This window comes from Sceloporus occidentalis, unplaced genomic scaffold (assembly GCF_023333645.1).
Source record: "Sceloporus occidentalis isolate IW3139 unplaced genomic scaffold, rSceOcc1.0.p SCAF_2, whole genome shotgun sequence".
In the NCBI taxonomy this organism is placed as follows: domain Eukaryota; kingdom Metazoa; phylum Chordata; class Lepidosauria; order Squamata; family Phrynosomatidae; genus Sceloporus; species Sceloporus occidentalis.
Window position 1 is genome coordinate 231943641 of NW_028316982.1, and position 21729 is coordinate 231965369.

The 21729-nt window shown below is 40.0% G+C and overlaps 1 protein-coding gene across 3 annotated transcripts; it reads left to right on the forward strand.

The window, feature by feature from the left end:
- On the forward strand, positions 1-20590 carry ZBTB11 (zinc finger and BTB domain containing 11). Of its 3 annotated transcripts, none has more exons than XM_089512364.1 (11): positions 1-487; positions 3033-3268; positions 3404-3635; positions 6003-6850; positions 7772-7951; positions 8906-9139; positions 10551-10695; positions 12110-12227; positions 15044-15202; positions 18308-18483; positions 19277-20590. In XM_089512364.1, exons 1-11 carry the CDS (start codon positions 178-180, stop codon positions 19786-19788), a joined length of 3150 nt encoding a protein of 1049 aa, XP_089368490.1. In that variant the 5' UTR covers positions 1-177; the 3' UTR covers positions 19789-20590. The 3 variants fall into 3 exon arrangements, with proteins under 3 accessions (XP_089368490.1, XP_089368491.1, XP_089368492.1); XM_089512365.1 differs by lacking the exon at positions 1-487 and adding an exon at positions 1949-2176; XM_089512366.1 differs by lacking the exon at positions 1-487 and adding an exon at positions 1950-2237.
- The last annotated feature ends 1139 nt before the right edge of the window (positions 20591-21729 follow it).

Here is a 21729-nt window from a genome sequence, read left to right on the forward strand (position 1 = left end):
CAGCAGCCATTTTGTCTTTCCGTTAGCGCCTGCTTTTGCCCCTTCGCTTTCTTCCTCCCGTCCGTCGCCGCCGCGGACCTCGAAACTCCAGTTCCACCTCGGGGCGGGGGGCGCCCGTTCCGCTTCTGTCCCGCTTCTATCCCGCTCCTGGTTCGCGTCCGTCGCGGAGGGAGGGCCATGTCGAGCGAGGAGAGCTACCTGGCCATCCTGCGCTACCTGACCAACGAGCGGGAGCCCTACGCGCCGGGCACCGAGGGCAACGCCAAGCGCAAGATCCGCAAGGCGGCCGCCTGCTACGTGGTCCGCGCGGGGACCCTCTACTACCAGCGCCGCCAGAGGGACCAGCCCCGCTTCGCCGAGCTCGAGGTGGTGCTCCAGGCCGAGCGCAGGGCCAGGCTCATCCGCGCCGCACACCTCGAGCCCGACGGCGCCCACCGCACCCGCCTCCACACCTGGCAGCGCCTCTCCCGGCGGTACTGGTGGCGGGGTAAGGCCCCGGGCGCCTGGGCAGGCATCGGGGATCCTGGCCCATAGCGAGTCATGGGGGGCTTCCCCAGGGGTTTCTCTATGGGCAAGTGCTCTGGAAATAGAGCAGCCGGGGGCCAGGTGCTTCTGCTGGGGACTGAGAGCACGTTGAGCCTTCTCTGCCCATTGCCCTGCGAGGGACTTCCTTCCCTCTGACCCGCCTCCAAAGGAAAACGTGGCTCCTCCACATCTTTTGGACTTCAGCTCCCAGGGTTCCTGGCTGTTGGCCAAGCTGGCAAGGGCTCATGGGAGTGGAAGTCCAAACACCTGTCAGGCCAAAGTTGGGGTACCACTGCAATGGTTGCACTCACTGACTCCCAGACTTTGGTCCTCCAAGTATTTTGGACTTCAGCTCCCAGAAGCCCCAGCCCCAGCCAGTGTGGCCAACGGTCAGGAATCCTGAGACTTCAAGTCCAAATCATCTGGAAGGCCAAAGTATGGCAAAACATAGGGCAATGGTTGCCAGACTTTAGTCTTCCAGATGTTTTGGACTTCAGCTCCCAGGATTCCTGACTATCGGCCAAGCTGGCTAGGCATTCTTATTATTATTATTATTTAATTCCGCCTTTATCCCAACATAGGGACTCAGAGCAGCTAACAGCAAATTTAAAAACAATACAGTTTAAAACAGTACAAGATTAAAATGTATAAACACAGAATCTAAAAAACAATTAGACAATTTTAAAAGTTAAAACAGTTATGAATTAAAATGCAGCATGTTAAAAATACAAAACTTAAAATTTAAAATGCACGGCATTTTATGGGAGTTGAAAGTCCAAAATATCTGGAGGACCAAAGTTTGGGAGTCACTGCATAGGGTTTGCTGGCCACACAACCTGACAACTAGCATCCCTTGCTGAAATGCTTTCATCTGTACAGCCATTAAAGGAATAGGCACTCTCTCATGTTTTCAGAGCCAGTTGTGGTTTTGGCTGCAACTGTGTATGTTTGATCTAATATCCTACATACCAAGTTTGCTTTGAAGCAGATGGGGGTCCCTGTTGGGAAGTGGGATTGGTTAGTTAACCCTGCTCCAAGGTTTACATAGTGGAGGAGGCACTTGATGTATGGGCTTTGGATTTTGGGGGTTTGTTTTAAAATGTTGGCTAGTGAGAGCTTGCATGGCGTAGTGGTGTGAGCTTTTGACTATGACGGGAGACCAGGATTCAAATTCCTGCTCCAGTATTTAAAAAAACAAAACAACCCACAGTTTGACACCACTTTTAAGTGCTGAGGTTCCATCCTGTATAAGCCTGGGATTTGTCATTTTATGAGGCCTTTAGCCGTCTGTGCCAAAGAGCGCTGCAAAACTACAAATCCCAGGATTTTGTAGGATGGAGAGATGGTCGTTAAACAGGTGTCAAACTGCACTATGTCTGCAGTGTAGCTGCACCCTGGGCTAATATTTGAGTCTGAATGCCTCAATGCAGTGAGCCAGTGGGTGACCTTGGGCAAGTCACTCTCTATCAGCCTCAGAGGATGGCAATGCCAACTCCCCTCTGAAAAAACATGCCAAGAAAACCCTATGATAGGTTCACATTAGGGTCACCATAAGTCATAAAATACATTGGGGCACACAATAACAAGAACAACCCTAGTTAGAAGAGCCTAAGTCAGTGCAAACCTGAGTCTTAAGAAATGGGACAGAAAGGTGATGGTGGCGCTTTATTATGAAAGTGCTTCACTAAGTAATCAGACCAGCTGATAAAAATGTACTCAAAATTACTCCACTCACTTTTTATGCTTTTCTCTGTGTTGCACTCATATTTGGGGACAGTTTAGAATGGTGGAATAAATGAAAGAAAGTAGCTACCCCAAGACAGAACCATGTTTTTAAATATATTTAGCTTTTTTATAGTGCATCTTATGATGTTCACAGACCTTCATGCTGATTTGTTAAGTCTCATGGGTGGGATACAGACTGCCCAAAAAGGGCGGTCTCCTGGCGCCTTGGTTTGCTCTGCAAGGAAGCCGCACCCTCCAGACAGTGGGGCTTCCCCACGAAGCAAAAAAAACCCGCAAAAAGCGGTGTGTTTGTGATGCCACGGTGTACCAATGGCACACTCGCGGCATCACAATGACGCCAGGATGTGCAAACGCTAGGCGTCCATCACGTCAAAATGGCAGTGACCATGTGTACAGGGCGCCACCATTTTGACGCCCTCATCACGTGCGAGGGGCATCTGAAAGCCTCTGGAATGGGCCCTAGTTAGGAAAGTCTCATAGTTAGGAAAGGTCAATATTATTCTCATTACTTAAATTTATATCACATCTTTCTGCCAAGTAAATAAATAAAATGAAAGTAGCTAAACTTTTCTGAACTGTAAGACCAATCCTAATTGTGCATAAATGTGATCCTACATAAATATGTCAAAATTCCAGTCAAATCAACTTACCTGTTTCATATTAACCAGAGTGCTTGCCTGTGGGTTATGTTTTTAAAAGCAATCACAGAGAGCAAAACCATTCAAATGAAGTAATAAAGATTTTTTTTTGCCTTTTTTTAGGTATTCTGAAGCAAGTTAAAGATTATATTAAAGAATGTAGCAAATGCCAAGAAAAAATAGATCGTTCCAGGTCTTTATCAGATCCATCTGAAATGCTGGAAGAGTTAGGATTAGATGTGATGTCTCATGAAGACAGTAACGAAACAGATGATGAAATAAGTAACTCAGCATCAATTCCAGCAGCATCACCAAAACCTGTGAAAAAGAAGCCAATAGCTAAACATGAGCTTGTATTTGTAAGTAACTTTTCATATTGACTAGCACTGAGGATTTATTTTACATTTGGATTACCTGTTGCTATAAATGAATAGTAATGATAACATTTCATGATTCTCATGTTTGATTTGTTTTTTTGTTTTTTTAAATACCAGGTGGATAGTAAAGGCCTTGTGAAACAAACTTCTCCAAAGCATTGTCAGTTGGTGTTGAACCAACTGAACCAGCAGCGTCTTTCCAATCAGTTTTGTGATGTTACTTTGCTTATTGAAGGAGAAGTACACAAAGCACACAAATCTGTTTTGGCAGCCAACAGTGATTATTTCAGAGAGCTGTTCATTGAAAAGGGAGCTGTTTCTAGTCATGAAGCTGTGGTGGATCTTTCAGGTAACCAGTGCGCAAAGAAAATTTGTGCATTACATTTGTAGACTATTGAAGGGCTGATTGATCAAATATTTTAAAAATAGACAATTTGCTGCTGTCTTATTAGAAGTGTTAGGATGGTTTATTTCTATCCTTTGTGAAGCTGAAAATCTTGGGTACCTGATTTCACCCTGTTTATGTTGAGAGATAAGCTGAATTAGATTTCTACAACTGTCTTTCAAGGTATTAAGCTAAAATGGTTTACAGCAATAATTGTAAATTAGTTAAAATCAGTCAGAGTAACCAGATAAAAACCACAACAGCTAATCACAAATAACAAAACAATAAAGCACTGGATGAAAGAAGACTTAAGGTCTGTTTAAGGGCAGGTACAGGCAAACCCATATATACAATTCTCTAGTTAATGATTTCACAGATGTAGGACTCTACAAAAGCTCTGGTTTGATATACAGAAATCGGATGCACAGAGATGGTGCTCATCTGCCTCTTAGATTGATGTGTTTTTAGATACTATGTCTTGAAGCTCCTTAGTTTCTGTTGACGTTTTATATGCATGAACAAGAATATATGGAACTCCTATGCACTCCTAGTGGAAATGATGTGCTATCTCCTTGGCATTGGAGCATTAGTAGTACTCCTTATTTATGCTTAAAGTTAAACAATGTCCTACATCCTAGAATAAATGTATTTCTGATAGTTGTGTTCATCATTTTCCAGTGCACTAATACTAAGTATACTTATACTTAGTATAAAAAATGGGATTGTATTCTTAGTCTACATTTCCAATCCTTTGATGCAAGAAGGCAGTTTTTCTAGAGAAAAGATTCATAGAATAGTAAGATATTTTGGTATGTTAATTTGGATTTTGCCACAATGGGCCATACCTTAATTAACTCTCAGTCAGACTACATGGGGCTCATTTAGAAAATATTTGGAAGCTACATCTGATACAAGTGCAGGGCCAGACTGTTTTTCCCAAGTGTGCCAGAATCGGTTGTGCCCATTATAGTCATAGAGTTGGAAGCTTTAACTGCTACATTCTTTCTGGGAAACCAATCACTTAGGGACCAGCACCAACCAATGGGCCAATGGATATTGAGTAGTCTTGGTGTGGAGTACACTTTAGAAAGTAGGGTTTGTACACATGTTGTCAAAAGGCCCGTGTACCCTCAACCTCACATCACCTTGTACAGATATAGGTCAATAGTTCCGAGCTGGGATTGGCCAGTCCAGATGCCTATCTCATAGTCCTGGACTGATCATGGCTCAAAGCAGCCTGGATGTGCCTCAGACAGACCCGCTGTTTGCTGCAGACTTTCGTGGAAACTCCGCAGGGACACCACATGGCCCTACACACCCTTCCTTGCCCCTGTTGCCACATCTTCTCGAAAGGCCCTGATGATGTTAGATGGAGATGTCTGGCCATGTGGGTGCAGCCAGGTGTCCCATTTCCTCTGCGATGGGGGTCTTCTGAGAAGATGCACCTGTGGAGGCAGGTAAGGGATGCATGGTGACGGGCATGTAAACACCTGCCCATTGCTGCTCTGGCCAAGGGACCAGCCCAGGTCAGAACTAGGAACAGGATAGCATGGACTTGGCCTGTACTACCCTGTCTGTCTGCTCAGCTCCTAAGTATCAACTGTACCAGCTTTCAGTTTTCTTCTGAATTCTGGTTTTAATCTGCAAAGCCATAAAACCAGTCAAAATTCTGGTTTTAATTTGCAAAGCCATTAAAAAAAATGTAAAAAATGGAAGGCTACAGATAAGAGCCTTCCCAGAATTTGAAATCCCCAGTGAAGATCCTATTGTGTGTTTCATCATCCTGAGAGACTTGGTTGGTGAATACACAAGAAAGTCCTTTCTGTTGAGCATCACCTCAGTTGTAGATCTCCCAAAGGAGGTCAGGCTGACTCCATCTCTGCCAAACATTTGGGAGGCAGCCAGGTTGTTTCATTTAGACTTTGATGCATAGTTGTATGTGTATGTTTAACATTATTTTTTAAAATGTTGCTTTGACATTATTTTTTAAAAAAGCTAATCTTTCACCTTGTTTGGCAAAGAGACAATCATTATTTTCAATAAATATTTTTGATTCAGTTCCCTATTACCTTAATATTCAAATCTGCAGTATGACATACAATTTGAAACATGTTTTCTTCAAAGAAAGGATAGGGTCCTACAAAAAACTCTTAATTATTTATAGAGATTTGTAACCTCTCTTTTAGTGTTTCAGGACAGATGAAAGGAGTAGCCATTCAACAATATTTTTCACAAGTTAAAATCCGCCCCCTCCCCCTGTACAGTAATACATTCACTAAGGAAATATGGAATCTCTCAAACTTTTTAAACCATCTTTTTTATTTGGTACAGGATTTCGCAAGGCCAGTTTCCTTCCTTTGCTGGAATTTGCTTATACTTCTGAGTTAATATTTGATTTCTGCAACATGGCAGCAGTAGCCGAACTAGCTCAGCATCTCCTCATGACAGAAGTCTTGGAAATCTGTGAAAATGTGCACAAACAGATGGAAGATAAACAAATCACAGTGTATCAGAAAGGAGATGTTCAGATAGTAGAGGTAACTCAGAATATTTTAGAACCAAGTGAAGGTGAAGACAACCCCACGGACAGAACTGAGCAACCTTTATCTAGTGAAGAGTCAGTAGCAGTTGTGAATGGAACATATTCAAGCACTGAAGTGGAAGCAGTGACCACACCAGAAGCTGAAGTGCAAGCTGCTCCACAGTCTATTGTGGACAATCCTCCAGAGCCACCAGTACATTCTACTGGAACAGAAGCAACTGACAATGAAACAACAGAAAATAAAGAAAATGCTGAAATAGTAGAGTGTACCACAAATCAAAATATACCTATAGAACAGACAGAGCCTCCAGCAATTGAGCAAATAGTTATCAGTACTCCAGTCGAAAGTGATACTCATCAGAATGTAAGCAGTGAAGAAATTACAACTAATGAAGCAAATGTAGAAGTGGCTCCTGAGGAGTCACAGGAAGGACTGAAAAGAAAACGTGGCAGGCCATGTAAAATGCAGAGCATTCCACAATCACAGTTGGAATCCTCCATTTCCAGTCAAGATGACACTTATAAAAGCAAACTTCGCCAACGTTCTGTTACTGAAGGCGGTTATATCCGATTGCACAAAGGTATTGAAAAAAAGCTACAGAATAGAAAGCCAGCCCTAAAATCAGCCATCCAGCAGGTATGATAAGTCTCCTTAAAATACTTGTCAAAAACGTAAAACACAAAAAAGCCTAAAGTGCACTGCAGTTATATTCATTTATCAATGCAGCTATTACTTTCAATGAAGCTCCCAAAGTGGTTGTAATAAAATAATGTTAAACTACTGAAAAGCAAAAACCAAGCCACCATCAGGGCAAGAAAATAGTTCCATATCTACTGTTAGTAAATGTCAGTAGGAATGATCTCCAGTCATAGTCATCACCACAAAGTCCATGTATAAAATAATCACCTTTACCATTTTCATAAAAATGGTGAGAATTCCATAATTGGTAGGCTTGAGATCTCACTCCATTCTGCTTTGAGGAGACTTATCTTAACAATGGGCCCGTACAGACAGGCCAAAATAAAGCTGCTTCGAGTCACTTTGGAGGTATGCTATTTAAATGACACATGCATTTTAAGAGGCCAGAGGTTGCGCCAAAGCTGCGCTCCAGTCCATTATTTAAACAGCATACCTCCAAAATGAGCCGAATCAGCTTTATTTTGGCCAGTCTGTACGGGCTCAATGTTTGAATATCTCAGAAATAAGGTATGAAAGACACATTAGAGTAGCCAGAGCCACTGTGTATTCTATAGTTACCTGTCTAGTTTGGTGGCATGAATTGTGTGTGGAGAAATATTAGTGATAATTTCACTTTCTTAATAATTCTTAATGCATCATTGTATATTTGTGCTCTGTCAAATGTAGAATTCTGAATTGATTTGAAGAGGTGGTTTTTATGAGGATAACCAGATATATCTACTTCACCTCCCTTAGATAGTTACAACTCCTGTTTTAGTTATGTATAATGCACCATCTTTTCTGTTCTGTTTGTGTAAAATGTTTGTTCTTGATTTCTGCCTGTGTGATGTTAATTTTAAATACCAACTTTCCAATTAGGTTGCTATGAAGTTAGTGCAAAGAGGCAAGAAAATGAAGCAGCCCAAGAGAGACACCACACAACACAACGAGACAGAAGCTCAGCACAAATGCAATGAGTGTGGAATTATTTTTCAAAGGCGTTATGCTCTAATAATGCACACACTGAAGCATGAAAGGACAAAAAATTATAAATGCCCAGTAAGTTGCTCTTAATTAATTCTGTATTTCTGCAACGTTGTACCTTCAAGTCATTTCTGCCTTATGGTGACCCTAAGGTACACCCATCACAGGGATTTCTTGGCAAGAGTTGTTCAGAGGGGTTTTGCCATTGCTTTCTTTTGATGCTGAGATAATGTGAGGTGCCCAAGGTCACCCAGTGGGTTTCCATGAACTACAGAGACTGTAGTGTAATCCTTAAACTGCTACATCACACTGGTTACTTTGCACTTATTCTTTATATCCGGGTAGCTATATGCAGTCTGTCATTGATCCATAAAATATAAACATAAAACATGGAGAGGTGCAGTGCTTTGTGTCTTGAGAAACCTTTTGGTTCTGCATCTTCTGTTAATGTAATTGGTGTCTAATGTTTCAGTCTTCCAGGCTGGCTTCTGCAACAAGACAACAATTTTAAGTTTAACTCTTAAATGGTGCATATTCTTCAATTCTTCAGACAGATAGTATTATAATTTCACAGGCCTAAATTTAGTTGTTAGTCCTAACTAGAGTATAACCATTGAATCAGCTAAATGTATATAAATGATTACTTAGCATGTTCCCATTGATTCAGATGGAAATTTGATTTAGTTGGAACTAATATTTGGATTTAGTCCCTAGTCCTTGGATCTTGGAACATTATATGATAAAGTAGCTGTTTCCAAGTCTGCAAACTGAAATATATCTGAACTCAGGCAAATTTTAGAATTTCAGTTTCAGTGATCTTTCTTGAGAGATCTGTGTACACATTAGTATTCATACACTACATGTATGTATGTGTTGATGATCATATAGGGTTTTGTTTTACCAAATAAAATGTGCAAACATGAAAATAACTTTTGTGTGTACAAATTTATAACAAGAAAATGTGGCCTTGGATTTTTCATTCTAAGATTACTACCAGTGTGAAATCATTGCAAACTTTTGTTTCTTTAGTTGTGCAAAAAAGAGTTTCAGTATGGTGCCTCACTGCGAGCTCACCTTGTTCGTCATACCCGAAAGAATGAAGTGACTGTTGCAACTGCTAGTATAGAAGAAAGTGGTGCAGCTATGAAGGGAAGAACTAAGCGGGAGTTTATCTGTGATATATGTGGAAGAAGTCTACCTAAACTCTACTCTTTGCGAATCCATATGTTAAAACATACAGGTGTAAAACCACATGCGTGTAAGGTAAAAAAAAAAAAAGGAATACTTCATGTCCTCAATTTTATAATGTAACTCACTGTATTTAACTCACATAACTTAGTTTAGACCAGCGATGATCAAAGTGTTGCCCTACAGATGTTTTTGAACTTCAACTCCTGCTTTCTTCACTATTGAGCATGCTTGGTCAGGCTGATAGGAGCTGCAGTCAGATAGTATCTGAAGGACTACACTCTGCCCACTCTTGATGTAGACTAATTGATATTCATTCAGCTACTATTTAAAAGTGACAGAACTTTTAACAAGTGATATATCAGCTTCTGAAGTTAAGCACAGTAAGGTGGATTAAAATAGTGCCTTAAATTTTAATACAGTTCAGATCGTGAAGAGTTTTAACATCAAGTAGCAGAAACATTTGTTATTAAATCAAGTTAAAATCCATGCTCACTGCTATTTAAAGCATATGGTTGCTATCAATATCAATACCCACCATGTTTACACTTATTTTAATTTAAATTCAAGCTTTTTGCAGTTTCTACCCCTGCATCCAATAGCCCGGGACAGACCACCCCAAAGGGGCGGCCTACCAGCAGCCTATTTTCCTCCGGAGGGACGTCGCAGCTGCCAAACTGCATGACGTCCCTCCAGAGTAAACAGAACCAGGAAAAAATGGGTTCTTTTTTAGCGGCTGGGCAGTCGTCACAAGTGTGCCAATGGCGCACTCATGACGTAAGTGATGCGTAGAGATGTGCGGATGCTGCATGTCGCTTACGTAAAGATGGTGGCCCCCATGTTGATGGGAGGTCACCATCAGGATGCCGCCCACACATACTAGGGTTAGAAACTGGCAAAAACCGAAAGAGAATTAAATACTAAGGGCTCATTCCCACTTACATTTGAACCAGTTAGCTAATGATTCTACCCAGCACATCAGTATGCAATATAAAAACCCACATATAGCAAGTTTAATTACAGCTGCCTCTTATAGGCATTAAACTTTTTCAAGTACAGGTATACCCATATAGGTGTTGAGGTTTAGGGGGTTAGATGTGTTATCATTTTGTAATTTTGCCATTTCAGAATTTGATATTAGAATTGCTTGCTTTAAAAGGGTTTTAGATCATTACGTTTGACCTCAAGTGATTAAATATTGCTTATGGTCACTAGAAAAGATCCCAAGTTCTGTGGAGCTTTAGTTTCATATCTTTTTATTTCTTCCTTGGATTGTTAAAATGTTTCTGCTGATAAAAAGTTTGGCCCCTTCCTAAATAATCTGTTTGCCTTTGCTATAAAACCTACAGGCACTGAAAAAGAAAAAGAAAAGTGTTAACCCCTTCCTGACCATATAATACAAACATATTCAGTAAACTATCCTTTATCTTTGCATGTTACTGTCTGTTTTGGACAATATTAACATTTGCAATTTTGTCTCTTACAGATTTGTGGAAAGTCATTTACTTACAAACATGGTTTAAAAATGCACCTTGTGCTTCATGAAGCAGAGAAGCAGTTTAAATGTGAATTGTGTGATAAGTCCTTTGTCACAAAAAGAAGCCTTCAGGAGCATATAAGTATTCACACAGGTAAATGAGATTAGTTTTTAATTATTGGCAATATTATACAGTTAGTTTTCATGAATGTGTGCCAAATATAATAAATTGCAAACTGTAGCCAAATAATTTGCTAATCAGTTGCTGAAATTCAGAGTTCATGCACCATTGGGCTGGGAGACTAGAGACATTGTATGGCAAATATTTGGCTGGCTGTTCTGAATCAATATATGTTCACTATTAGTTCTACATTTATTGCACATTGGTACCAAAATGTAGAATTACTGCTTCTCACCTATCTTGTTACCTGCTCTGATTCAGCAGAAGAACATGATATCAGTCAGATTCTACTACTCCCTTTCCACCTGCAGCACACATCCTTCATATATTCCTAGCACAGGTGTGAGCCCTTTTGTCCATCTCCTTTCTAATCCTTGATTCTGAAGTTGCTTGCCTGTCTATTCATTTGTGTTACTCCCACCCATTCATACACACACAGCCCAGATCTGTCTTGCCCGTGTTACAGCTTATCTGGTTTGATTCCCTCTGCTCCCCACCCATAAAAATTCCAGCTATTAGAATGTTTTGAGCACTCCGTGACATAACCGTAGTTTACACAGTCTGAAATGAAATGCATGCAGCAGGTGCAGATCGTTTCCGTGATGGAAATAAAATATTTAAGTTTTATGTGTAATTTGGTGTTTCTACATTAACAGGAAATACTACATATACAGTAGTATATGTGGTGAAAGCCTAGAGCTTTCCATACCTGTCTTTTCATGAGCTATCCATGACTCATTCCAGTATTATTCAACTTCCCTGTGGCATTTTGTTTCTTTATCTTCTGTTCAGATTCTATGCAGCCATCACTTTCTTTTCTTTTTCTCATTTCATGTCCTCTTCTCCCACAAATATATGTCTCTGTACATTTCTTCTTGATCTTGAGCAAAGTTTTCCTTTTGCCTGGCTGCCCCCTTTTTAAGACCGCTAACGTTACTAAGAACAAATCACCAGCGAAATAATTATCATATATACATTTTATATGCTGCTTTTTCCCAGCACAGGACTCAAGATGGTTTACAGATGCTAAAGAGCAGAGGAACAAACTTTTGCACTGTGGTAGAATATGACCTACTTACTCTTGTGTCATAAGCTCCAATATGTTTGTCTACCTATGTCCTTGCCATTAGTAACTGCTTCCCTGCTTTCTCCAGATTTTCTTCAGCTACCTCTTTTCTGCTGCTTCTGTATCCTTTGCCTTGCCTTAGGTTTTATCACACCATCAGCCACCCACAATAACCCATTTTTTTCAACATACCAAAAGCAGTTTTATTGTTACTTTTATGTTTAAATAGTTCTACTGTTTCATTAAGCTGAATGTGATTATTCTTATATCTTATTTACATGGTACTATTCATTAAACACCTGTCCACTCCTATCTTACCAGGAGAATCAAAGTATTTTTGTTCACACTGTGGAAAGTCTTTCCACAGAGCTTCAGGACTTAGTAAACACATAAAGAAGCATCAACCCAAACCTGAAGTTCGTGGATATCAGTGTACCCAGTAAGTATGAATGTATTTTATGGCTTTAGAAGTTTTAAATGTTGTTTTTGTAACTTATTGGATATAAAAATAAAGAAATAAATCTCCCACTTATTCAACAGGTTAGGGATCAGGCTGTTGTCAAAAAGCAGAAGTCATTGAAATGTGGAAAGTATAATGTTCTAGTCCCTAGCTTGTCAAATAAGAAGGCAATGCCTGTTTTCAGCCACACATAGAAATACTGAGGAAAGTTTGGAAGCAGCTTTAAAGGAGCAAGCAGAGTGTCCTGGCTTACTGTGCTAAGAAGTGCATGGAAGGGTAGAAAAATTAAGAAAAGTAGGGCATGGGCAAATGCAGAATGTGGAGTAGGCACTGTATGTGAGCATGTTTGTTCTCTGTGGCTCTGGGAGGTGGGGGAGGATTGAAGTTAGAAGAAAGGATTGATGGCAGGAGAAGATGTTCATTCACTGTTGCTTCCTCCTCCTCTTGTTCACCTGCTGTTGCTTTTTCTCCATCTCCCTGGCCCCCTGTGCTAAGATAGTTGAATGGGTGAGATAGGTGAATGACAGTGCTTTCCTGCCTCTTTACCACAGGTGGGGAACATAGTTGAAGGTTAAAGGGTGCTCATATCTTATACATGAAACTCTCAAGATCTCCCCCTCTACTATTTTCTGCCTTCCTGACAAAGAGCATCCAAACCAACTGGTGCATTCCTTTGCAAATATGGTGTGCCATTTTGAGCAAGAAGTGCCTAGAGTGCAGCAGGAAATCTCACTCATTCACATGCAGTACCTATTCTGTACTCTTTCTCCCTCACCCTACTATTCTTTTTTTCTCCTGTTTTGAGCACTCCTCAGAAAACTGAGCAGGGATACTCTGTGTGCTCTTTTAAAGCCACTTTCAAACTTTCCAAAGTAATTCCAGGTGCTAAAAACCCCTTCCTGATGACCCAGGAGATATCGACAAGGTCCATTGTACTGTACAGTATATAGACTAAACGAAAGATTGTGGTGTGTAAGAGAAAAAAAAACAGTATGTGGTAGTAAAGGCATAATGCAAAGTGCCATCTTTCCATTCAGTCTGAGTAAGTACAGTATAGTGGGCCCTCAGTATGTGTTGGACTTTGGTTCCAGGACACTCTACCCATGGATAACAAAATCTGTGGCTGCTCAAGTCCATTGAATACAATATAATAGTAAGATGGTGTCGCTCATATAAAAAGACAAAATCAAGGTTTGCTTTTTGGAATTTAAATTAAAATATATATATTTTCAAACTCTGGGTGGTTGAATCTGTGGATAAAGCATCCATGGATATGGAGGGCTGAGTACTGTAGTAGCTGCAGCTGCTGAACTACTTTTGAACCTTTTAAATTATACATGATGAGAACCCATTAATTCTACATGTGGTCGAAAGAACAGGCCATGCATCAAACATATGCTACTGGGTGGTAATTTACAATGGTTGAAAGAGTGGGACATCTAAAAATTAGGTGTCAATACATGGGGGGGGGGGGGAACACCTGCAATTGTGTTTATTATTGAGTACAGTAGGCCCTTGATATCAGCTGGGGTTTGGTTCCGGGACCACCCCCACTTCATGTGAATACTAAAAAAAAAAAAGGATATTGAAGTCCCATTATATACAGTGGAGTAGTAAAATGGTGCCCCTTATATAAAATTATTGATGATGATGATGAAGATGATGATGGATGGTTGAATCTGAGGATAAAGAATCCATGGATATGGAGGGCTGACTGTATAAATCTTCCGAGAACATAGTGTGATTCAATAAGCATTCTTTAGATTTGTTTCTTACTGCCTACTTTTATTTTGTATGCAAGTGGAACTTGCTACAGAGTGTTGTAATGTTCCCCTGTTCAGGCCTTCTGTTCTATTCCCATGCTTCTGCAATAGCCATTCAGTATTCTTTGTACTCCCAGTATGTTCACTCTTTATTGGGCAGTTTGAGTTGGAGGTTCTCCTCTTTTTCCTTTTCTTTTTTGGTACAGTTGCAAATTTGGGGGTTTTCAGGCATCCTGACATGTTCTTTCTTGTTCTACAGTGGTCAAGTTCTGGCTGTAATCTTGTCAGCATTTTTCCACAGAATGTGCAAGAAAGTTGACAGGAAATGATTTATTAGAGCAATGGTTCCCAACCTTTTGGACTTCAGATCCCAGAAGCCCCAGCCAACATGGCCAGCAGTTGGGAATCATGGGAGCTGAAATCCAAAACATCTGGAGGACCAAAGGTTGGGAACCACTATATTAGAGGATATGTAACCAAATGTTACAATGAATCCTCATAAGCTGTAAGGATCTCAAATAGGGCATTCCATTTTCCCATTTCTCAATTTTCTTTTCCATCAACCAGACTTATAATATAAAGCAAACAAGCCTTTCTAATGGATGATTGCGTCTCATTAGAAAACTGATACTAATAATTGGAAGAAATGTAAGAGAAACATTCCTACAATTCTTAGACAAGAGTCTTCTATTGAACTTTACTTGTAAACAGAGTTTTGATCTTAGCATGTTTTCAAGTGTCTAAATGAATCATATGGAGTCTTATGAGTTGTTGAATGCCACTGGTACTAACACACTAAGGGACATAATGATGCTATTTGCCTGTTTTTAGGAGATGGAAGAAAAAAAAGTTGATTTATTGCCTAGAGTCATGGGAGCAGTTCTTGGCTATCAAACCCACTTAGGCTTTAAAATTAGCTTCTTTTCTATCTCTCTTAATCTCAGGGGTAGTCTATCAGACATATGTCTGTACCTTAATAACCTTCCACTGTAAAATCTTTTATTAAATACACACAATTACATTCCATTTCAGATGTGAGAAAAGTTTCTATGAACCTCGGGATCTTCGGCAGCATATGAACAAGCATCTTGGAGTAAAACCATTCCAGTGCCAATTTTGTGGGAAGTGCTATAGTTGGAAGAAAGATTGGTATTCCCATGTGAAGTCTCATTCTGTAACTGATCCATACAGGTAAATCAAATTTGTAAAAGTTGAGAATACCCACATGATAAAGACCAGGAGTCAAGCCTGTGTGTGTAATTCTACTCATCTGTAAAGGGATATTTATTGGATGTACAGTTGGCCTTTCTTATCCATGGGGGTTCCGTTCCAGACCCTCCCACAAATGCCAAAAACCACAGGACCTCAAGCCCCATTGTTTACAATGGCAGCATGCCATATGCAGGGCCATGTCAGTATAGGCACACGCATGGGCCACCGTTGAGAATGGGGTGAGACCATGTGCAGATGCTCTAATCTGCAGATGGCAAGCCCGTGTATAATAAGGGCCGACTGTACGTTAAAAAGATTTAGAATAATGGCCACGGGGAGTAACTAATACGAAGGAACGATACTGGTTATTGTTATACGATTGTCATGATATAAACGTGACTGTATGTAATTGGTTCCTCCTGCACTGACGTGGTTAAGAAAAGCTTTGTATATAGGAGAAATGCAAAAACCCTAAAGTTTAACTGTCTTTCTCTTGCTTTCTGATTTCCTCAGTGCATTAGAAACACAATGCCCACACAAATGGTTGACAGTTTTATTTTTACAATAATTTCATAGGAGTGATCCATCCTGGTATTTAACCTTTACTAGCAATTTGGAGGCCTTTGCTTTGAGCCAAATAATTTTCCATTAGACATTACCTCCTATGATTCTTACACCTGATTGCTTAGAGTTCCAAAATACTTTTGACAAGAGCTCCTTAGTAAACTTAGCAGGCATAGAGTACAAGAGCAACTTCTCTTATGAATTAACTGGCTTGGGAATAGTATTTAAGACCCACTTTTCAAATTTAACATTCTTGATCAGCTTCATAAGAAATACAGTGGAACCTCGCCATAGGCGGGCGCGCCATACGCGGCCTTGAGCATACACGCTCAAGGCGCGGGACGGAAGGGGCAGCGCGTCCCATTCAGTTGAATGGGCGCGCGTGCGTGCCCGTTGCACCACGCGCGCCCCCGTTGCGCCCCTGCACCTACGCGCCGCCGTGCACGAGCCCCATTGTTTACAATGGGGCTCGAGCATAGGCGGAAATCGCCATACGCGGCGGGATCCGGAACGGATCCCCCGCGTATGGCGAGGTTCCACTGTATATTGTGACAATAAAATATTGGAAATCATTTAAGGTATTAATATTTTTCACACACCTTTAAAAACTAGCCAAAAATAGTGACATAACAAGAGCTAAGGTTAGAATTAAGTGGATAGTTTCTATAAAGCGGAAAAATAAGATAAGGGCAGGGACGGAACTAGCAAGGATCAAATACTATTTCATTAATGGATTCATAAATGATCTAGATTAGTATTTGGATGGGAGACTACTAATGAATACCGGGTGCGCGCAGGCTACATTTCAGAAGAAGAAACTGGCAAAACCTTTGAGTATTTCTTGTCTAAGAAAATCCTATGAAATTCTTGAGTTCACCATAACTTGACAGGTGACTTGAAGGCATACACACACTCACACTCTTACACACACACACTTATAATACTAGGCCATCCAATTAAACTTGCAGTAGATTCAGAACAGGAAAAGGGGCACTTGGCTTGAATATGGGATTGGAGGAACTCATGGAGGATTTGAAGTTGAAGGTTTTCATGTCCAGCATTCATAGTTTTTTGTGGGTTTTTTGAGCTATGTGGCCATGTTCTAGAAGAGTTTATTCCTGATGTTTTGCGAACATCTGTGGCTGGCATCTCTGAAGATGCCAGCCACAGCTGCTGGCAAAATGTCAAGAATAAACTCTTCTAGAACATGGCCACATAGCCCGAAAAACCCACAAAAAAATAATGGAGGATTGTTTATCACGAGTATTAGCCATGATAACTTAATGGAGCCATTAGATTCAAAGGCAGTATTCCTTTGATTACCATTTCTTGTGGGTGGGGAGTTCCCTTATCACTTGGTCTCATATGTAATTGTTTGTATTATTATTCACATATTAGAGATGCCATACAGTGCGCCCATGTCATATGGCAGCGCGCCTAACGTGGCTTTCAGCATACGCTGAAAGCCGCACTGGGAAAAGGGGCAGTGCATCCCAGAATGGGTAATGGCACGCGTGCCCCTGTGCCACCACATGCACGGGTCCCATTCATTTAAATGGGGCTTGAGCATACACGGAATTCCCCTTACGCCGGGGGAGGGAGGCGTCTGGAATGGTTCCCCTGAGTAAGGGAAGGGCCAACTGTATTTCCATATTACAGAGCCATCATGGTTGAGTGGTTTGAATGTTGGACTAGGACACTTGGAGGGCAGAATTTGAATCCAGTGGGTGACCTTGGACAAGCCACATTCTCTCAGCTTCAGAGGAAAGAAAAGGGCAAACACCTACAAATTTTGCCAAGAAACCCCCGTGATAGGTTCATCTTAGGGTCAGCATAAGTCAGAAATAGCTTGAAGGAATGTAGCAACAATTAGAGATAGGAGCATGAGGCTGAGAAGGCAATGGCCTATAGAAGACAATCTAGTAATCTTGTCTCTTAGACAAAATATAAACATGGGAGTAAAAATACTTAGTCATTTGCAGTTGTTTAAACCTTATTTTACTATGTTACGGTATATGATGTCTGCCCACATTTATAGCAACCTAGAGGTACTCCAGTCTTCTTCACAAAACTATATTTTTAAATATCTAGCATCAATCTAGATGATAGACAAATGCAGGCTCTGATTATCCACTGCACAAGTTGTTTCAGGGATCAAGAAAACAATATAGAGGCGGAGAATGCTTGGGATGATAAATAAATTTAGAATGTCATATTTGGAAAGTTGTACTGGTCAAGTTCTCGTGACTTTGCACGCATCAGGTCACTTGATCTGGGTGAAAACTACTTACAGGCTAAGTGTTGCTAATCTTCAAGTAGGAAAAAAAATCCAGTAAGTTTCCCCCCCAATTTTATTAGGTCTTTAATGCCCCACTTTCATTCTTCTCAGAGATAATGACAACTGTAAAATCTCATTATCATTTGGCTGGAATAGCTCTTGCACCGTGGAAGTTATTTTCCAAAGAATTTCCCATATTTGCAGCAGTTCTTTAATGCAGCTTTCCCCACCTTTTCTTTTAGGTGCAATGTTTGTGGCAAAGAATTCTATGAAAAGGCTTTGTACAGAAGGCATGTCAAGAAGGCCACTCATGGGAAGAAAGGGAGAGCAAAGCAAAATTTGGAACATGTTTGTGAGCACTGTGGAAGAAAATTCTCCCAACTGCGGGAGTACAGAAGACATATGAATAACCATGAGGGTAAAAGCAACATGTTTAATTTTTAAAATATATTTTATTATTTAAAGAAATGAACAAATATGATTATTTTAGTGTAGAAATTACAGAAGGTAATGCTGGAGGAAGAAATAATTCAACTAAGTATTGCTATAATATAGAACAAAAATAGATAACCAGCATGATATACTTAGTTTGAGTGTTGGACTAGGACTCCAGAAGATGGTTTGAATCTTGGCTTGGGTAGAAACCCACTGGGTGATCTTGTGTAAGTCACAGCATCTCAGCCTCAGAGGAAGGCATTGCCAATGCCATTTTGCCATTACCTTCCTGTGTGAATAAATCTTGTTTTAAAAAAAACACAATAAGTTCACCTTAAAGTCACCATGTTCTGAAAAAATGTAAGGAATACAGCAGCACCAAAGTAATGGGCTAGATGTAAATGATGCACTTGTGCAAAGACTGTGAAGCAGTGAATTAAATGGAGAGGTAGGATTAGCATAGAGAAAACATACCCGATATCTTAACTCTATTGTATGATTGGAGCAGAGATTGCAGTGCCTGTCAAATGTACTATAGCTCTGTAAATCTTTTTAAAAGCAATTTGGCATCAAAATAGCAAACTAAAAAATAACAACAACCTCAAACAATTTGTAAGTAACGTATCATGAAAAAGGTGCTTTGAAATGAGTCCTATATTATAATTTGAGGATACAAATCGTAATGAAAAAGTGTTTAGTTACCCTTAATTTAGTGGTGGCTTTGCTCAGTGTTTTCAGGGTTGGCAACTTCTTTCTTTCTGTATTTTGTCAAATAGGTGTTAAGCCCTTTGAGTGTCTGACCTGTGGAGTTGCTTGGGCTGATGCACGTTCTTTAAAGCGCCATGTGAGATCACACACTGGAGAGAGGCCTTATGTGTGTCCAGTGTGCAATGAAGCCTACATAGATGCTCGTACCTTAAGGAAACATATGACCAAGTTCCACCGGGATTATGTACCTTGTAAAATAATGTTGGAAAAAGACACGCTTCAGTTTCATAACCAAGGGACACAAGTTGAACATGCCATCAGTATTTTATCATCTGATACACCAGAACAAGAGACAGAAGTTTGTAGTGAAGAGGTTGAGACAGTAGTAGTGACTGAAGAAACACTTGACACTGTTGCAGCTACTGAAGAGTGTACAACAGTTTCTACTCTTTCTGACCAAAGTATCATGCAGGTCGTCAATTATGTATTGGCACAACAACAAGGACAGAAAATCGCTGAAGTTACAGAAGCTATTCATACTGTAGAAGTAGAGGTAGAGCATGTTTCTGATCATGACTGAATACAAACATTTGTTAATGCAGAAGATGACAGCTTAGGTGAAGCAGCATGTGCAATTTCCCAATTATTAATTGGCTGACTAGACATTAACAGCATCACAGTAATTCCAGAACCATCCTCTGACTTTCTTGAAAGTTTAATACGAACTTCCATTATGACAAAATAAAACTGATAAGACTGACAGAATAAGCCATGTGGACTTACATGAAAACCACTGCATCATTTGTAATCACAAGTAAAACAAATAATACAAAAATAAAATCATTTGTGTGATAGTGCTAGGTATGATGTACTTCTTGTTTTGCTCTTCAGAAAGTTTGCTTTTTACACAGCTGTTCTGCTCTATAGGGTGGTCTAGTAATCCAAAGCATTGTGCCACTCAGTATAAAAGACATTCTTGAAGGTCATAGAATAAAATAACAGAGTGATCTGCAAATTAACCTACCAACTAGATGTTAGTATACAAAAGCATTATGACAGTGCTCACAGCTCTGTATGATTCTGACACATTTGTCAAATCTGCATGGCTTTTTTGTAAATAAACATGAATGGTGTAGGTCTGTTATTTTCTTATGCTTTAAAGCTTCCACAAGGAAACAATTTCTGTAAGCTTCAAAATGTAATCAGGTTCAGACGTTCAATAGTTCTAACTGTAATCGGTTACAGGCAGCATTGTGGAGAAACTGGTTTAGTATCAGTGACTGTGTACATTCTTGCACTATTTTGTTTTTGCACATCCTGAATTTTTTTTCCAAGATAGTATGTCTTAAGGCAAGTAAATATGTCTGTATAGTTTATTTAAACTGGTGAGATTATGTTTTATTTAAGAAACTACAAACCAAGAATGAACAAGGGAAGAGATGTTGTGTGTATATATATATATATATGAAAAAACAATTGAACTTAAAAAAAAACACCATAAGACTAAGCTTTCTTTGTGTTCTATTTTTGTATATTATACACCTTGATAATTAAGATATTAAAACTTAATTTATTAGCAGGGCATATTATTTAAAATTTATATTGATTCATTCAGAGCAAGAGTGGGCAAAGTGTGGCCCGTGAACTACGTGCAGCTCTCCCCCCACCCTCTCCGAACTGTTTTAGTGGACCTCAGGAATCAAAAGATTGTGTTGCCCCCAGTAGCCTCTAGCAGACATTGGGGCATTTTCATCATGCTGGATCCCCCAGGCTGTTTCAAGCCTATTTTAAAACAGACAACAAAAGTGACTCCCTACAGGCTTGTATGTTTTTAAAATAATAAAATTAAAAGGGGTGTGCTGCCCTATAGGCCTCATGGGGAGAGGCTCATGCAGGCCCCCTGCCTTCCAGCAGTTCCCTCTCCCTAATTTAAAGTAAGATACAGAAGCCTGCTCAGTATTTCATTTGTTTGTTAAAACATTGTCCATTCTACCCAATTACTCTCATCTGCTGACCAAATGGCTTCCATCGATGAAATAATCTGGCAGTTGCTCCTCCCCCATGCATCCCTGTATGCTCTCTCTAAATTTGCTCAGGGTAGTTGAGGAGATTCTTTATAAGTTATGTTCTGCAAGAGGGAATAGGCAGAATTCCTTGTGCAGCTTGGAAATCTACTTGCATGATGTGCGATTTTGCTCATTAATACTGTTTATCAATCAAAATGGTGCTATACACTGAGCCATTCTCTATGAAGCTTTACAATATGATAAGGAGCAGCTGTTTGTTTGTTTTTCTTTTAAATGGCCAACGTTTAGATTAATTCAGAGTCTAAATCAGTCTGACATAATGGCTTGAACACTCATATAAAGAAACACATGCCATTGGTTTTCTGCAAATTGTGTCTAGATGGTATGCTAGTGAATAATAAAAAAATGTATTTCTTGAGTATGTCACAGACTATTCAACAAAACTATATCTTCTATAGGAAATCAGTGTATCTGATGGAATTAGGACAAGATTA

Bases quoted from the DNA above. Each gene is read 5' to 3' on its own strand.
- ZBTB11 (XM_089512364.1), top strand. From the start codon at position 178: ATGTCGAGCGAGGAGAGCTACCTGGCCATCCTGCGCTACCTGACCAAC. The intron at 3,269-3,403 runs GTAAGTAACTTT...TTTAAATACCAG, and splicing joins CTAAACATGAGCTTGTATTT to GTGGATAGTAAAGGCCTTGT. The intron at 10,696-12,109 runs GTAAATGAGATT...CTATCTTACCAG, and splicing joins GCATATAAGTATTCACACAG to GAGAATCAAAGTATTTTTGT.